Genomic DNA, 18,500 nt, shown 5'->3' with positions numbered 1-18,500 from the left:
ACTGTAGGAGAGCAGGGATACCTTCCCCCTTACAAACCCTGACTCCCCTCTTAGATGATGGTGCTGTCAAGCTGGATAGTGGCGTGGTCCACGTTGAGTACTGTGATAAGGGCTATGATACTATTGACCACAGAGTCACCAAGGAGGGGAAGGTCAGCTGGACCTGGGAAGGTGAGGGAAGGCTTCCAGGAGGAGGGGGAGATTTCACTGAGTCTTAGAGGAGGAGTAAGAATTCAAGAGCAGAAGGAAGTGAAAGCATGTTAGCATGCATAGCAGGAAAAGCAGGTACGGGGCTTGGCAGCATGACATAACTATTCTGTGAGCTCTGAGATGTGGACTCAGCTACTGGCTTAGCCACCAACTTTGACAAGATATTTGATTTGCTGAGTCTCCTCTTCCCCATGTGTCTCTTCACTGGAGACATATATTCCTGTCCTCTCTCTCATTGGACCATAATGAAAGTTTAATGATATCATGAGTAAAAATGCTATTTGAAAAAAAAAAAAAATGAAGAGATAATATCATCTGTGAACCTGTTTCTCTCTCCCATTTACAGGCTTGCAATCCACTCCATTGTAATTCTCCCACTGATATATTTCATAATTGTACGAAAGAACCCTTTCCAGTTCGCCATGGGAATGGCCCAGGCTCTTCTGACAGCTCTCATGATCTCCTCCAGGTAAACAGAAGAGGGTGTCTGGTGGACCACCACTTCCCTGGTGGTCCAGTGTCTAAGACTTCATGCTCCCAATGCAGGGGCCCAGGTTCAATTCCTGGTCAGAGAACTGGATCCCACATGCTGCAACTAAGAGACCTAGCATGCTGCAATGAAGGTTGAAGATCCTGCCTGTCAAAAAGACCCCACACAGCCAAATGAGTAAACAAATATTTAAAAAAATTTTTTTTAAAGAAGAGGGGTGTCTGGAAGAAGTCTGTGAGCCAAGCCTTATCAACTCTCACCTCACCTGATGAAGTTGGGGGGTTTTGTAGCTGCCTTTGAGAAATGATCTCCCTAGTTTCTGACCTTACACACATTTCTTCACCCTACTGGATATTTCTTGCCCTCTTGGCAGGGCCTGCAACCCAGGAGGGGGTTGTGTCATAGCTGGGGACAGTGACAAGCACAGTGACTTCTGATTCCTGGTCCTACCAAAAGTGCCATCATGCTTGAGCTCTCGATTTAGTTTCTGGAACTGAGGTATCACTTCAGGCAGGGGTTGAGGGCCAGCATTCCTAGGTCATCATATCTTTTCTCTTTTTATCACACAGTTCAGCAACACTGCCTGTCACTTTCCGCTGCACTGAAGAGAAGAACCGGGTGGACAAGAGGATCACTAGATTTGTATTACCCGTTGGTGCTACGATCAACATGGATGGGACTGCACTCTATGAAGCAGTGGCGGCCGTGTTTATTGCACAGTTGAATGATTTGGACTTGAGCGTTGGGCAGATCATCACTATCAGGTGGGGCATGAAGTCACACTCATTTTCATCTCTGTAACTGGAATTGCTCTCAAGTAAAACTCATCTGTGGAGGGAGATCATGGATGGTCCAGCTGTAGACTTATTTTTGTGGTCTACAAAATCTCTTCCCAAGATTAAGTGTATCTGTATTACAAGTAGCAGGACTGCAGTACATAACACTGCATCAGGTCTGGAGAGCCAGGGAGTCTCTGTGTTCTCAGCCCAGTGCACCCACAAGGTGCTAGGCACAGAGTAGGCATCAAGGAATCAACGTTGAATAAGGGGTAGTTCCTGCTTTTAAAGGGTAGATAAGTTGGGTATACAGATATGTGAATAAGTGGGCTTCCCTGGTCACTCAGCTGGTAAAGAATCTGCCTGCAATGTGGGAGACCTGGGTTCTATCCCTGGGTTGGGAAGATCCCCTGGAGAAGGGAACGGCTACCCACTCCAGTATTCTGGCCTAGAGAATTCCATGGACTGTATAGTCCATGGGGTCACAAACAGTCAGACATGACTGAGAGACTTTCACTTCACTTGACTTCAAATAAGTGCTGAGTGATATGGTAAAGGCTATAATAGAGGTTTGAATGTGGAACACAGGAGGCACCAAAGAAGGAAGGGTTGGTCCACCTGGGAAGGTGAGGAAAAGCTTCCTGGAAGAGAGGATAGTTTAGCTGAGTCTTAGGAGTATTTGATAGAGGAAGTGGAGAGAATTTTGGATAAAAGGAATAGGCTGAACAGGGGTCTTGATGTAACCATGTCCTAGTTACACAGTACAGATTATTTGGTGTGGCTGGCATAAAGAGTACAATGTGGAGAACACAGGGAGATAAGAAAGCAGGGATCATATCATGGAAGGGCTTGTGTGAGGAGCTCATGGAAGGGTCTTAGACTGTCTTTCATATTATAGAAAGATTTGCATTTTAGAAAGATAACTGGTAATTTAGTGGATGAACGTGAATGGGGGCAGAAACTATAAGCTGGAAGACCAATTAGGGGACTAATGCAGGTAAAGTATGAAAAGGCCTACATTAAGGTACTGACCCACAGGTGAAGAGCTAATTAATTCAAGAGGCATCTACTGGATTCAGAGTGAGGGACAGAGGAGGGCTAAGATGACCCCCAGTATTGGTGGATGGTGCTTATCAGAACAGGGACTAGTGTAAGAGAATGAAGTATGCTGCTGCTGCTGCTGCTAAGTCGCTTCAGTCGTGTCCGACTCTGTGCGACCCCATAGATGGCAGCCCACCAGGCTCCCCCGTCCCTGGGATTCTCCAGGCAGGAACACTGGAGTGGGTTGCCATTTCCTTTTGCTCAGTCATGCCCGACTCTTCATGACCCCATGGACTGCAGCCTACCAGGCTCCTCCATCCATGGGATTTTCCAGGCAAGAGTACTGGAGTGGGGTGCCATCACCTTCTCCAGAATGAAGTATAGGTGGGAAGATTAAGAGCTTATACTTTTGGATACAATGAATGTGAAAATCCTTTAAGATATCCAGGTGGAAATTTACAGTGAGAAATGTGGTCTCAACTGCAGATACAGAAGTCAGAGTCATCAGTTTGCTGATGCTCATCAAGCATGTGGGTTGTGAGTCAGTTATCTGTGTTTGACTCTGCTTCACCAAGATAGGCTGTGACCTTGAATTCTCTAAGCTTCTGTTTTCTCACCTGTAAAATGAGGATAATAATAGTACCTATGTTTTATGCAAATAGTGATTATTAAGTCAGATGATGCATATAAAGTACTTAGAATGGTACCCACATACTGAGCACTCAGCAATTGTTGGGAATGGGAGAGTTTGTAGAGAAGAAACAGAAACTAAGGCGTGAGCCCTAGAAAATCCTAATATTAGAGGCAGGCAGAAAGGGGGGACCCCAAGAGGAGAATGAGAATATAAAGGTGGGAAGAGTCATGAAACCATGGTGTCATAGAAACCCAGAGAAGAGAGATTTTCAAGGATGAAATGGTCAACAGAGTCAAATCTTGCAGAGAATTCTAGTCAAATGAAGCCTGAAATTGCCTGCTCAAGTAGATGGTGAAAATGTCATTAGTGAATTTTGCCAGAGATGTTTCTCTGGAACAGCACTGTTCAATATGGTAGCCATTAACCACACGCACAAATTGGACAGAGTAGACATGAATGTTCTATTGCTGTAGAAATAGATGCCATCATAGTGGAAAATTCTACTGGACAGTGCTGCTTTGAAGTGGTGAATTGGGATTAGAGTTAATCCTAAAACTTTAGTTGAGTTTGAAAGTCATGTCCAACTCTTTGCAACCCTTGGACTATATAGCCCACCAAAGTCCTCTGTCCAGGGAATTCTTCAGGCAAGAATACTGGAGTGGGTTGCCATTCCCTCCTCCAAGGGATCTTCCTGACCCAGGGATTAGACCCAGTCCCCTGCATTGCAGTCAGATTCTTTACCATCTGAGCCACCAGGTAAGCCCTTAGTTTAGAGTGGAAGTTTAAGACTAACCTGGGTCCCTAGGCCTAAACACGGAGAAGGCAATGGCACCCCACTCCAGTACTCTTGCCTGGAAAATCCCATGGACGGGGGAGCCTGGTAGGCTGCAGTCCATGGGGTTGTGGAGAGTCGGACACGACTGAGCGACTTCACTTTCACTTTTCACTTTCATGCATTGGAGAAGGAAATGGCAACCCACTCCAGTGTTCTTGCCTGGAGAGTCCCAGGGACGGGGGAGCCTGGTGGGCTGCCGTCTATGGGGTCACACAGGGTCGGACACGACTGAAGCGACTTAGCAGCAGCAGCAGGCCTAAACACTGTTGAATCTGAACCTTTCAGGCATTCGACATAGGCATAAATCCTAGGCATAAAGTAAGTTCTTACAGTCTTCTAGTGCAGTAAGTTTTTAGATCTTCCCAACCCTAAATCATATTTATTGCAGTTTGCTTGAATTAACTGAAGACAACTCCAAACTAGACCATTTGGCTCATAAGGTAGGAAACTACACCAGTGCCTCGTGATCTGTAAAGAGTATTAGTGGCTAAGGAGGCTGGAGCCCAGGAGCATTGGTGAAGTTCTCTAGTTTGAATAGTGGAGAGTATGTTAAAAGTAAAACCCTGAATCATGCCTGAGAAAGTTCCAAAGCCACTGTAATTCTAGCAGTTGTTCTTTCACTTCTCCAAGTGCCTTCTCCCACCTCCCTCACCTCGGCCTGTGGCACCGAGTCTGTACTAAACACATTTCCAGGGAGCAACTGTGTGAGGTGCCAGTTCTTTGCAGTTATTTGCTATTTGAGGGGTGAATTCCCTCCCTCTGCTTTGCTCGTAAGTTCCCTAGATCTTTCTAACCCCCTTTTTTTTTAACCTCACTACTAGAGGAATAAACTTTGGGCCTAGAGACTAATCACATGAAAACCCTCTCTCTCTGCTTTGCTGTATTTTTAAATCAAACTTGCTGATAACTACTGGCCCAGAGCAAATAACAACTGTGAGGCCCAGAGTAATTATTGACTTTAAAAATCCTCTCTGGCTCTACCTGGGGGAGAATGAAATAAGAAGTCATTTTGGTTTTGTTTTTAAATATTTATTTTTGGTTGCCTCGGGTCACAGTTGCAGCATGCAGGATCTTTCCACATGGCATAAGGGCTCTAGAACTTGGGCTCAGTAGTTGCCCTACAGTATGTGGGATCTTAGTTCCCCAACCAGGGATGGAACCCATGTCCCCTGCATTGGCAGGCGGATTCTTAGCCACTGGACCACCAGGGGAAGTCTCCAATGCTGTTTTTTTTCTTTTTATTTTACAAGTCACAGTTGTGGCTTATGTGGTTTATGGCTGTAAGATTTTTGGACCCGAAGTTTATCTCTTTCTATGGTTCTTTTGGACTAGACATCAAGGAAACACAGGCACCATCCACCCAAAACATGGCCTTTTGTGGTTTGTCATAATACTCACTTACCAAAGGTTACAACTGATTAGAAATGAGATAAATTTTCTTACAACAAAAGATAATTAGGGGATTTGGAACCTAGAAAGAGCTTAGAGGAAAAAAGTAGCAGTAGTAGTAACAATAGTTAATTTTGTAATAGTAGTAATACTAACAGAAGTAGTTGTAACAGCTGCTGAAGGAGCAAAATGGTCTCAGTTTTAAGCACCTACTATATCCAGGTGCTATACTTGATATCTTACATGTTTTATCTCATCTAATCTTACCAGCAGCCCTGCAAAGTAGACATATTCTCCCCATCTTACAGGCAAGAAACTGAGATTCAGAGAACTAACCTGCCTAAGGACATGCTGTTAGTAAACAGCAGAGCTGGGTCTGTCTGCCTCTAAAACCTGTGCTCACGCTAGTTCACTACCTAGTCCCTGACCTGTATGGAGAGCTGAGTTAGATGGCCTGACATAAATCTAGATCTCAGTGCTTAGGAAAGAACTTTCTACCAATGATTATTGTGTCTTCTTCTTTGAAAACCCTCAAAAGTCAAAATAGTATATATTCAAGAAGAACAAGTAGGTTTTTATATTTTTACCCCATCTGAGGATATACAGTTCCAAGTTTCAGACTTAAGCCAGCCAAATGGCTGAAGTTTAATCAGCAAGGTCAAGGCTAATGGGCAAGGTTTTCTTTGACTAAACGGATTTTGAGTTTCAAGCCCCACCTCAAGCCGTAGGGATATGGTTAACCATTATGTGTTGAGGCTTCCCAGAAGGATCAATGGGTAGGGGCACAAATCACTTCTGACAAAGAAAACCCACCAGTGCATTCAGTTTAAATGTTTTCAACCAGCACTGACATGAACGTAGTGTTTCCAAAGACTATTTAAGTCAAAACAGATCTAAAGGATTATGCAAAAGCCCAAAACTTTGAGAGGGATTTGGACTGCTCCAGAAATCTCTAATTGCAAATTGGTGGTCACAGCCACTGAAGGAAACCACACTTGTCAAAGAACTCTGGTCTGTGTTTGACCAGGCCCTCAGATACCATCTGTGACACATCACCAGGCAGGTGAATGAGCAAGTAAATCAGGTTGGTGAGAACTCTGAGGCTTTTCGAGCCCACAGAATATGGATTTGTGGATAGAATCAGGGATTCTTCTAGTTTAAATTGACAGTGTCCCCATCTTCAGCTTTCAACCCAGTGGCATCCTTGGCTCAAGGATGAGAACGTGTGTCTAGAAAATGTAGTGGGTCCCCTCAAAGCTCATTCAAATCCAGGGATTTTTCAGGGCAGGGCAAACTCTGGTTTTCTTCGAAATGACCAGATTTAAATCTGGAAGATGTTGCTGATGAAAAACTGCTTATTCCAAAGAGAAATATCCCTAGTGCCACATTTATCCACCTGAGAGGGACCTTTTTAAATACAAGGTATTTAAAATCCTCTTCTGGATTCCAGATCTCTCTTCCTTTTGCACAAAGGGCACCCACTGGCAGAAAGGAGTGGTCAGGAATAAGCAGTTGTACCTTGGACAGGAGTCATAGCTATTTCTCAACTCAGTGCTCTAAAGGGCAGTTCCCAGAGAGGTCAAGAGTCTTGTGATGTAAAGGAAGTACATGAAACCTGCTTGGCTAGTGCCTCATTCCTTTGCCTTCACCCTGAATATCCTTGCCCACGCACCCCTAACCCAATCCCTCTACCATCCTTCAAAGCAGTACAAATTCCTGCCACATATCAGATCCTCAATAAATGATTGCTTGGCTGAGTAGACAGACGAAGGGGGGAAGCAAACAGGTGGAGATGTACCTGGCCCTTGTTTAGGATGGATGGATGCATAGATGGGTGGATAAAGCCCTCCATTAACACCTTCATTTGGTAAACTCTTGCCTTCCTCTTTAATCTCTCTCTAGCTCATTCATTGGGTGCCGCTCATGCAGTTCCTCTCCACTTCCTCGAATTAGAATGATGAGCCACACCTCCCCCTGGAAAAAGCTCACACTCCCCTCTGTCTCCCACAGCTCTCTAATGAGGCAGAGCTGGTGCTCAGCAGAGAACAGATTCTGACTGGCCAATTTGGGACACAGCAGTAACTGACTACGGGACTGACCACTGTGGACCAGGGGCCTGGAGGGGAGAGCTGGGTGTCTAACTCCTTTTGTGCTGGTGTGCTTTGTCTACAGTGTCACTGCCACCGCCGCCAGCATCGGAGCTGCCGGCGTGCCCCAGGCCGGCCTGGTGACCATGGTGATCGTGCTGAGTGCTGTGGGCCTGCCCGCGGAGGATGTCACCCTCATCATCGCTGTTGACTGGCTCCTGTGAGTTGGAATAAATGTGCTGCCTCTGCCGGATGGGAAGGCACGCTTCCCAGCCATGCAGAATCTGCAGTCTGTCATTATCCTCTCCTCAGATTGCCTAATGAGCCATCTGTTGCTGCTTTAATTTCCCTGTGACCAGGCCATCTGATAATGTGCTTAAAAATTAACTCCTCATAACTTCAAGCAGTGATTTTATAAAGGCAGTGATGTTCATTAGCGTATTATGCCTGATAACGCTCAAGGTTAGGATCTGGGTGTGGGATGAGATAAACAACATAAAATAATGTGAAGACACTGGGCAAGGCCTCAGCCATTCCAAACCTCATAGGCCACCCTAGCCTATCCCAGCCCTGGGTCAGCACCATAGGTTCAGAACCACCTAGTTCAGTGTCAGCCCACCTTCCCAAGATCGTCAGCACCATCAGGACACAAGCAGGGGCTTCGGGATAAGGTTAATTGGGATCTGAATCCTGGTTCAGTGGCTGTTTGACCTTGAGCAAGTTCCTTAACCTCTCTGGGGGCCAGCTGCATTATCTGTGAGATGGGGATGATTCTGTCAAGTTCATGTGGTTGGTGTAAGGATTAAGTGAGCTATGTGTGTCCAGAACACACATAGCTATGTGTGTGAGAAGTGTGTCCAGAACAGTGTCTGGCTGGCAGTATGTGCTCAGTTAACAGCAAGTTTAATTGTTATGATTAGAATGAGTTGAACCATTCAAGCCTAGATTCATGCCCAACAGTTCGTTCCCTCTCTTTAACACACACACCTCCCTAAGGAACACAGCAGAAGATCTGGGTAAAAACATGTCTTTCGTGACCCCCAAGGTTAAAGTTAGAATGAGCCTGGTTCCTGGCTTTAACCTTGATACCCACTCTGTACAGTGGTCTTTTAGTAGCTGGGTCTGGCTTTGTCCCCTGGCCATCAGGGGAAGAGTCTGCTCCATATGGAGCCTTCACTCAGACCCAACCAAGCTTACTGGGCAGTACAGTGCCATGTAGTTTGCAAATAGCAGCTAAAAATTGTAGAAAGAGAAGCAGAAACATTCCATGTGGCTTTGAAGGTACAGTCACGTCCCCAAAGGCAGAAGCTTCTGCTCTTGGGAGGCTACTTTGGGGCCCCCTCAACAGCTTGCTGGTTCTTTGAGGCCCAACTGAAGTAGCCCCTTTCTTGCCAACATACCCTACTATTGAGACAAGTGCCTTTTGTCTAGTGGTGATGGTGGATTTGCACTCTTTCCTCTCCCTGGTTCTTCCTGGAACACTGGTGACCTTCACTTCTAAGACACCCAGAGAAGTCAAAGGTGCAACTTGATCTACGGAACAAAAAAGCACTAGCTGGTCCACAGCAGGGTCTAGTTCAGTCCATGTTCTAAATAGCAGGAGGGCACCCAGAATGGACATGTGGGAGCACTGTTGGCCTTTTCTGTCCTGCCGGTGTAGCTTTCACAGGAACATTCATGTAGACAGTTCCTAGCAACAGTGCTCCAGCATCCAAGATACCTCTCCACCTCCTCGTCATCCTGCTGCTGGCCTCTCCGCCAGGCCTTCTGGGAGTTAACACTAGCTGAGGTGCCACAAGGGGCAAGCTGCTCACAGGCTGGCCTGGGTTTTCTGACCCTGTGCTCAGCAGCATCCTTGCTGGCTTCCTCATGGAGTGACCTTGTGTGGGAAAGAAAGGAGCACACTGGGGACACACACATACACACTCCTGCTTGGCACACACACACACACACACACCACCCCACAAAACATCCAGGTTCTCTCACCTTAGCCAAGAGAAGGCTCAGAAATGCACACAAGACAGAGGCTAGGATTAAAGACTAATGAATTCTGACCCTCCCCACAAATATCTGTGGAGATGGTGTTCACATTTCTTTGAGAGGAAAGGAGGGAATTTAGGAGATTGATGCTGGATTCGGGGGCGTCGTGACTGACGAGGACCTGGGGCAGCCTGTGCGCTCATTTTGTGCCTTTAGAGACAGCCCCTGATCCAGGCCTGTGAAGTGGGGGGCCTCTGGTTAGCCAACCCTGAGAAGCACCCTCTGTGGTTTGCTGAATTTATAACTGAATTCCTCAGGTCCTTTCCTGTCTCCAACTCGAAGGAAAGTGAAACCCGGGCTTCGTGTCTGACTCACCTTCTGTCCTCCCCAGGGACCGGTTCAGGACCATGGTGAATGTCCTTGGAGACGCCTTTGGGACTGGCATTGTGGAGAAGCTCTCCAAGAAGGAGTTGGAGCAGATGGATGTTTCATCGGAAGTCAATATCGTGAACCCCTTCACCTTGGAATCCACAACACTCGACAACGAGGACTCAGACACCAAGAAGTCCTACGTCAACGGAGGCTTTGCCGTCGACAAGTCCGATACCATCTCGTTCACCCAGACCTCACAGTTCTAGGGCCTCTGGCTTCAGAAGACTGGGGGTGGTGAAGGACCTCTCCAGGACAGTCATCTCTTAGCAAATTCAGACATTAAATAAGGAAAACACTAACAGCCAACTGTACATCTGATTTGATACAGACCTCCAGATTATTTTCTATATTTGGATTCACAGCTTTTGCTCACCAGGTTCTGGGATTTGGGGGTGAGTAAGATGAGAGGAAACTGATTAAAAGGAAAGCTGTATTATCTGGAATTTTTAAAGTCTATGAGAGACAGAATTGGGAAGTACATAGAATAGACATAACTGTTTTAATTAGGTAATAGATGTGAAAGAGAAATTGCTTTCTCACGCACGGACTAGTGTTTTGGGTTAAAAAAAAAAATATATATATATATATATATATTGTCATCGACTACACATTTTTACTCAGGCTTTCTATTGCCATGGATTTCCTTTGACCTCTCACATTTGTACAGACTATAATGAAGCTAAACAACAGCCCCCCCCCAACAAAGTTAATGTGCCAATTTTGAACCCCTCTCCAGCCAATTTCAAAGGAATTACTTTGAAAGAAAACAGACCAGCACAGTTCTGCAATAACAGTTTTAAGATGGGTGTGAGATCTGGGGAGAAGAGAGATTTCTTTTTCTCAATGTACTGTATGGGGATGCTGGTGACTACTGACCCAGTGTTCAGTAGAGAGCTAGATATATATATATATATGTATATATTTATTATTTTCATATAATTTGCCAGACAAAGGTCAGAACTGAACTCTCAATGTGAAATAAAGCACTCTCCTTGTACTTGAATAATAACTATGATTGCAATCCAGATCGGTTTTGGGGCTTAATCAGAACTCCTCTCTCATAAGCACTACTAGAATGAGAAATCATGCTAGTTGTTTGTCTCATGTCTGTGTATCAGCCCCAAAGCAGAGACACATTCTGGTAGCACAGCCACTAATTTAGAGCTTCCAAGATACTACTGCTGGGAGGCAATCCGTATCAGCTCTATATAAGACTATATTCATGGGGTCGCAAAGAGTCGGACATGACTGAGCGACTGAACTGGACTGAACTGAACTGATACACAAAGGTGTCACTCATATAAGGCTGGGTGGGTTTTTATCCAGCTGGATGTGTTTAATAATTATATTATCCAACTATAATTCCTCCAAGGTCAATTATACCCACATAAAATGACAGTACTTTGCCTTTTTCTACCCATCAGACCCAAATAACAGTGGCAAAGCTACCAGCTAAGTTGTATTTTAATATAGGTTTGATGGATCGAGTAAGCCACTGGCCAGTAAAGCACTGTCCCTACCCTGGATTCTTGCAAAGTAAATCCCGTGACATGAGACATTGGTATCAGTGGTTCAGGGAATTCTTGCATTGAATGAAACTTGTCTCCTCTTCCAGGGAAGATGGTTCTAACTAGTAGTCTAGTAATCTCAGCCCCTGCTCATTAAAATCTGTTGCCTGTCATTCTTCTGTTCATTTGTGAGGACAGTGTATTAAGTCTGTGCTTGGCTCTCATCTTGTAAATAATGCTTAACATAAACTTGTAGTTACACCAAGATCCAAAATAGTCCTGTTTCTGCAGTACTGCATAGCCAAGTTAAGCCTAGCTATGAAACCAGAAACTGTGCCAAAGATCATGGAATAGTTTAAAAAAAAAAAAAAAAAGCTCTGTATTGACCACCTGCACCTGAAATCTTTAAGAGAATGATACCAAATGATCATGTAAACGTAAAATGGACCTGTGATTAAATGTGAATTTTAAACTGCTAATATTGGTGTTATTTATAGGAAGTAAATGTAAATTCAGCTGAATCAGCAACTTATCTTGGGCTGAATGGTTCAACCCCCTTGGCAGGCTGCTCCAACTTGAGGTACTAGAGCTGACAGAGCTGTTCGTGAACTGCAGGTCATCCTTATTTTGGAGTGAGTTTGTAACCAGCCTCTTAACACACTGTGCAGTTAACTCATAAAAGAGAACAATGTTCCATTTCTGTCTCAATAAACATTGCCGTCACTCTTTCTTCCCTGCCTTTTCTTCCTTTATCTGTTCTTTTTATCTCATTCCCTCTGATGAGTGTGGGAAGGGAAAGACCTGGTCAGTTGATTCAGACTGTACCCAGATTATTGTTTTCAAAACTGTGTTTGTACCCAAGAATGAAAAAGCACAACTGGAGGAACAGTAAGCTGATTTTTCATGTTAATCGGGGATTATAAGGCTGACATAACAGTACCATTAGGAACAGTTTGCCCAAATTTATGACTGAGATAAAAGGGAAGGTAGAATTTGGTTCAAAATTACTATAATGGGAGACAGTCTTATCTCAATATGATAGTTAAGGACCAATCCTGCCCTGTGAAATGTGGCTACAAAGAACACAAGGCTGTATTCAAAGAGCTCTTTAAAGGTACGTCGTAGTCCTGCCTAGAACCTGAGTCGTGGCAGCGTTCTGCTGTTGGACTCACTGGTCTGTGACAGAAAACAAAGGAATGGACAGCTCCCTTGGCCCTGCTGAGAGGAAAATCTCATAAAAGTGCTTAGCACTACCTGGCCAAACTAATTCAGAAGTTTTCTCTTTTGGCAACGTGAGATAAAATACCCAACTATACAACTCCTTAGTGAGATTGTTATTCTCACCACCTGATGTTAGCTGGGTTATTAAAGCAAACAGAACATCCAACCTAATGAGACTTAGTAAATAACTCCCAAACCCCATTTTGAAAATGCGACATTTTCCTTTAAATAGTAAAAGACTTAGAATATCTTCTCCTGTAAGGTATCATATAGGGGCTAAGTAAAAATAAGAGTTCACAATCTTTTTTCTATGGCCTGAAACACTGAGGGGTTTGAGATACTCAGGATGTGTGTGTGAGGCAGAAATGCACATTCATGTAGCACCCCTTCATGTGTCCTGAAACCAGAGTATGACATGAAGTTCTCTTTTGCCATCTCAACTTGTAAATATGTGACTGTCCCCATCTACTGGACATTCACTTTGTTTTGGGGCCCACAGGGGGCTTCTTAATACACATATGCTAGTAAAGGGCTTCCCTGGTGGCTCAGCAGTAGAGAATCCACCTGCCAATGCTGGAGATGCAGGTTCAATCCCCGGGTCAGGAAGATCCCCTGGAGAAGGAAATGGCAACACGCTCCAACAGTCTTGCCTGGATAATCCCATGGACAGAGGAGCCTGGTGGGATACAGTCCGTGGGGTCGAACACAACTTAGTGACTAAACAGTGACAACAATGCTAGTAAATGTGCCTCCCTCACCTGCAATCGTAGATTTTTTAGTGAAAGCCATATAATATAAACAACCAGAAGCAGCTCTTGTAAAATTAGCCTTGGGAACAATGTATTGAATTCAGTGACTGCCTCTAAGTGTATGAAATTATTAACCATGGATGGAGATGACTAGGGACATTTCTCAATGGCCTAGGCTAAATAATGCCACCAAGCTCCTAAGCAAGTAATAAGCTCTAAGCACACAATCAATGTCCCATTTGTTTCTCACTAGGAAAAACCAGTGTCATCTGATTCAGAGGCTCTCTCTCCAGGATTACAGAGATACTTGTGGTTTCATCTACAAATCTCCATTTCATCTGCCAATTTTAAGATATCACAAAGTTCAGAACAGTTATTAGTGAACTTCCACAGCCAAGATGAAATCAATATCACATCTGTTATTCTGGTTGGAGAAAAGGAGAAAGGAAAGCAATGGCCTCATCTAGAGGCATTCCACTGATTCCTAGAAGGCCTCACCAGCCTGAAGATAATAAGCTGTTGTCTCAGGAGAACAGAACTAGGATACTACCTGGAGAGGAGCTTGCCCCACAAAAGTACCGTTTATCAACAGATGGGGGCAAAGAAAACCTGAAACTAAAATGTGGATTTAACCAAAGTCCTGAGCATGAGTGCGTGAATCCCAAACCCACTCCACCCACCACCTCAATTTTCCTGCTGCCATTCCTCCATGACTCATGCCGACAGGAAAGCTATCAGTAGGGATTCAAGGATATCACAGTCTCTTTCCTCATTTTAGGGCATCTGAGGGAATGCAAAGCAGGGCTGCATCATCTGAGTATTTCAGAAACAAAGGTCTGCCTTCCTGGGGAAGCAATGAAAAGCCTGGAGTTTTGGCACCAACCAGGGTCTGCTTTATCTTGTTCAGGCCCTCTAGAAAGGTTTGTTTTCCAAGGTAAAGACAAGACTGATTGAAATGACTTGAATGGTCCTGAGAGGGCAGCCCCGGGAGAAAAGGCACAACTCCATCATCACATAGGTTCATTTCATGGACATGCCTTCACAAAATGCTAAAAGCATTTTAGATTTTAGATATAGGTGTAGATTTAGATTATAGAAAGAATGCATATCAAGGATGACTTTGACCTTCCTCCAAGAATTCCAATGTAACTTTCATTTAAAGAGTCCCTGTGTTGTGTTTCCAAGGTCATCACTTTAGCTTGACCAGAATAATCAGAAGGCCAGCAGCTCTGTCTGAGCTGAGATCTTTTGCGGGGAGAAGGGCTACCCCAAATGAATCCAAAGATAATGAAATATCTGGGTCTCTAGGAAGCCAGTGGGGTGGGGGGGGGGTGGTCTTGCCAAGTGTCAGAGAAGTGCTAATGGAACTCATCATTATGAGTGAAAGCAGTGTTGATTAGCAACAGAGCACGCTGGCTGATCCTTACCAAAGCTTCCTTTTGTCTTCCCAGTGGGCCAAACTGGCTTTAATTCCTCAATTTCCTCATTTTGTCAGAAAGGTTAAGACAGACAAGAATGTGTCAACTTCACCATAAGCACACATGAACTGAAGGCTCTTTGCTCAGTCAGGAGAGGCCAGTTAAGTTCGTAAAACATGCCACCTGCAATGAAGTACAGTCAGACTCCGGCTGACAGGACACTGAGCCTGTATTTCTGGCCTCAGGGAAGTTTACTCCTGTATCACTCCAGGAAGACACCTACCCTATTCTCAGGTACCATGACCTTTCACAGAGAGGACACTCTAAGGCAAATAAAGGTCCGGTTTCTTTTAAGATGCTGACCTAATATCTAACTGCTGCAGGCACTGAGTGAGGAGTTTTCTCTGTGCCAGGATGAATGCAGCAAAGGATTGGATCCCATGACTCCAGAAACAAAAAAGCCACTCACAACACAGAGGAACCTCATTTTTATTTATCTGACAAATGTTTGCCTAACAGTTACTGTGTGGCAAGCACTGCTCTTGGCACTGAACAAATATTAACTCATTTAATCTCAACAGCATCATGAAGTAGCTACTATAATTATCTTCTTTCTACAGATGAGGAAACTGTACAAAAAAGTTGAGTAACTTGTCCAGAATCAAACAACTGTTGGACAGCACAGCAATTTGGCCCCAGAAGTCAACATTCTTTACCAGGTATTAAAAGTTGAAGAAGGCCAGGAGTGCTAGATATTAATTCTAACTCAAATCTGGAGTGGCCTAAGATTATTAAGAAAAATAACAACCATTGTTAATACTTAACAAGTGTTAACTACATGTATGGCATGCAGTAAATATTTTTAAATGTTTCATCTCATTTATTCTTCTCAATACTTCTCTCAGGCAGGAATATTTTTATCCTCCATTTTCCAAATGAGAAAACTGTGGTTTAGAGAGGTTAAGTAACCTTCCCAAAATCTCACAGTTGGGACTCAAATCTGCTTCCAAAGACTGTGTAGCTAACCACTGAGAAATGTTGCTTCAAAATGCCTAAAAATTCCATGCGAATGGAAACCAAAAGAAAGCAGGGATAACCAAAACCTTCCAAAAGAGAAAAGTCCAAGTCCAAATAGCTTCACTGGTGAATTCCTCAAACCATCTAAAGAAGAATTAATACCAATTCTTCTCAAATTCTCCCAAAATACAGAAGAGGAGGGAAAGACTCTCAGACTCATTTTACAAAGCCAGCATTCAAAAGCACATTAGGAGTAACATATACCATAACCAAGAAGAATTTATCCCTAGGATGTGAGGAATGGTTCAACATAGGCAATCAACATGATACACCATATTAACAAAATGAAGGATAAATATAATGATTTTAATACATGCATAAAAGCATTTGATAAAATTCCTTTCATGATAAAAACTCTCAACAAATTGGGATAGAAGGAACATACTTCAACATAATAAAGGCCATATATGACAAGTCTACAACTGATATCCTCAACAATGAAAAGCTAAAACTTTCCCTCTAAGAATTATCTCTGTTTACAGATGAAATGATATTATATATAGGAAATTCTGAAAAGTCCATCAAAAAACTATTAGAACTAATAAACAAATTCAGTAAAGTTGCAGGATACAAAATCAATATACAAAAATCAGCTGTGTTTCTATACCCTAACAGCAAACTACTGAAAAAGAAATTAATAGAACAATCCATTTACAACAGTACAAAAAGAACAAAATTTCTAGGAATAAATTTAACCAAAGAGGTAAAAGATCTATACAGTGAAAACTATAAACATTGATAAAATTGAAGAAGAGACAAAGGAAAAGATATTCCATGTTCATGAACTGGAATCATTAATACTGTAAAATGTCTTGCAATCCAAAGCTATTCTCAGATTCGATGCTCTTCCTATCAAAATTCTAATGGTATTTTTCCATTAAAATAAAATAAGTCTTAAAATAAAAATAAGTCTAAAATTTGTATGGAACCACAAAAGACCTCCAATAGTCAAAGCAACTGTGGGGAAAAAAAAAAAAAAAAATGTCAACAAAGGAGCCAAGAACTTATAATGGGAAAGGATTGTCTCCTCAATAAATGGTGCTTGGATAGCCACATACAAAAGAGAGAAACTGGACCTTTACTTTATAGCATACAAAAATCAACTCAAAATGGATTAGAGACTTGAACATAAGACCCAAAACATAAAACTCCTAGAAGAAAACATAGGGGGAAAGCTCTTTGAGATCAATCGTCGCAATGATTTTTTTGGATCTGACACCAAAAGCAAACACAACAAGAATAAACAAGCAGGGCTACATCAAACTACAAAGCTTCCACACAACAAAAGAAACCATCAACAAAATATAAAGCAACCTATGGAATAGGAGAAGATATCTGTAAACCATCTATCTGCAAGGGATTAACATTCAAAATATACAAGGAATTCAAACAACTCAATAGCAAACAAACAAAAACCCCCAAATAACCCAGCTAAAAATGGGCAGAGAACCTGAATCAACATTCTTCCAAAGAAGACACTCAATTGGCCAACAGGTACGTGAAAGGGCACTCAACATCACTAATCATTAGAGAAATGTACATCAAAACAATGAAAATGGAACCCTTGTATACTGTTGGTAGGAATGTAAACTGGTACAGCAAGTATGAAGATTCCTCAGGAAATTAAAAAAATAGAACTACCATATGATCCAGAAATTCCACTCCTGGGTTTTTATCTGAAGGAGCAAAATCACTATTTCAAAGAGATGTCTGTATTTCCTTGTTCATTGCAGCACTATTACAACAGCCCAACTTCAGATCCACATTTCCAACTTTTATTGAACATTTTCCCCTTTGGCCTTTCCAGCATCCTTTAACTGAACTTACCCAAAAACAACTTTGTAAATGTCTTCTGTAGTCTCTGTTTCCTAAATTAGGAATTGTGTCTTAAAAATCACCATTATTTTCATTGTAACCTAGGATCATAGCAACTTCTTCCTTCTTTGACCCCTAGAGGTTTGAGGGCACAAGCAAGATCTAAACAGGTTCATTCACTTATTCTAATCCCTCTGCTTTGGTGGGAGCTTCACATGGGAGCCTGTCCGTGAGTGATAATGCTGCCTCTTTGTGAAGTGGGTGGCGCAAGACTTGACCTCTATTCGGACATGAATAATTGGATGTGGTACATTTCTGCATTTTCTCTTCCCATTAATTCTTGAATGAACAATGTGTATCTTGATGATCCTCTAAATTCTATTTACAACAATGAAAAATTCATAATAGGGATAAGATTCAGAGGGAAAAACCAACTACATCCAAGAGAGGTCCCCCATTGCCTCTGAGCATATGCACCCCACCCTCAAGGAATTCTAAGTCTTCCCTATTCTGTCCCTATTGCCAAAAAGACACCATGAAAAAAGTCCCTCCCCAGAAGGTTTTACCTGCCCACCAATTTTATTCTCTTAGTGCTGGGTTCATCTTGCCTCACGTTAGGAAGAATGTGAATCTACAAAATGAAGGCCACTGTGTCCTCATACTTGTAGATTAATTACTCTTTCAATCAATACTTCACTCCTGATGATTAAATAGTTCTCTTTCACTTTGCAGCTCAGCCCTGGTCCAGCTCATTTAACTGTTTCTTCCTTAAAGGAGCCAGACTCCCCCTCCTTCCACACACATTATTAACGCACCATTAAAATAAGGTGCCTGGTCA

General features: G+C 43.0%; 1 protein-coding gene across 1 annotated transcript in view; it reads left to right on the top strand.

Annotated features, from left to right (window-relative positions):
• The window catches only part of SLC1A1 (solute carrier family 1 member 1), a 72,091-nt gene extending 61,908 nt beyond the window's left edge, over positions 1–10,183 (top strand). The window contains exons 9-12 of the mRNA XM_055578184.1: positions 557–679; positions 1,270–1,464; positions 7,548–7,682; positions 9,834–10,183. Coding sequence (XP_055434159.1) covers positions 557–679; positions 1,270–1,464; positions 7,548–7,682; positions 9,834–10,080 — 700 coding nt within the window. The 3' untranslated portion in view covers positions 10,081–10,183. The remainder of the gene's footprint in view (positions 1–556; positions 680–1,269; positions 1,465–7,547; positions 7,683–9,833) is intronic.
• The last annotated feature ends 8,317 nt before the right edge of the window (positions 10,184–18,500 follow it).

This window comes from Bubalus kerabau, chromosome 4 (assembly GCF_029407905.1).
Source record: "Bubalus kerabau isolate K-KA32 ecotype Philippines breed swamp buffalo chromosome 4, PCC_UOA_SB_1v2, whole genome shotgun sequence".
Classification (NCBI taxonomy): Eukaryota; Metazoa; Chordata; class Mammalia; order Artiodactyla; family Bovidae; genus Bubalus; species Bubalus kerabau.
The sequence above is the reverse complement of the archived record's forward strand: the minus strand, read 5'-3'. Positions and strand labels throughout refer to the sequence as shown.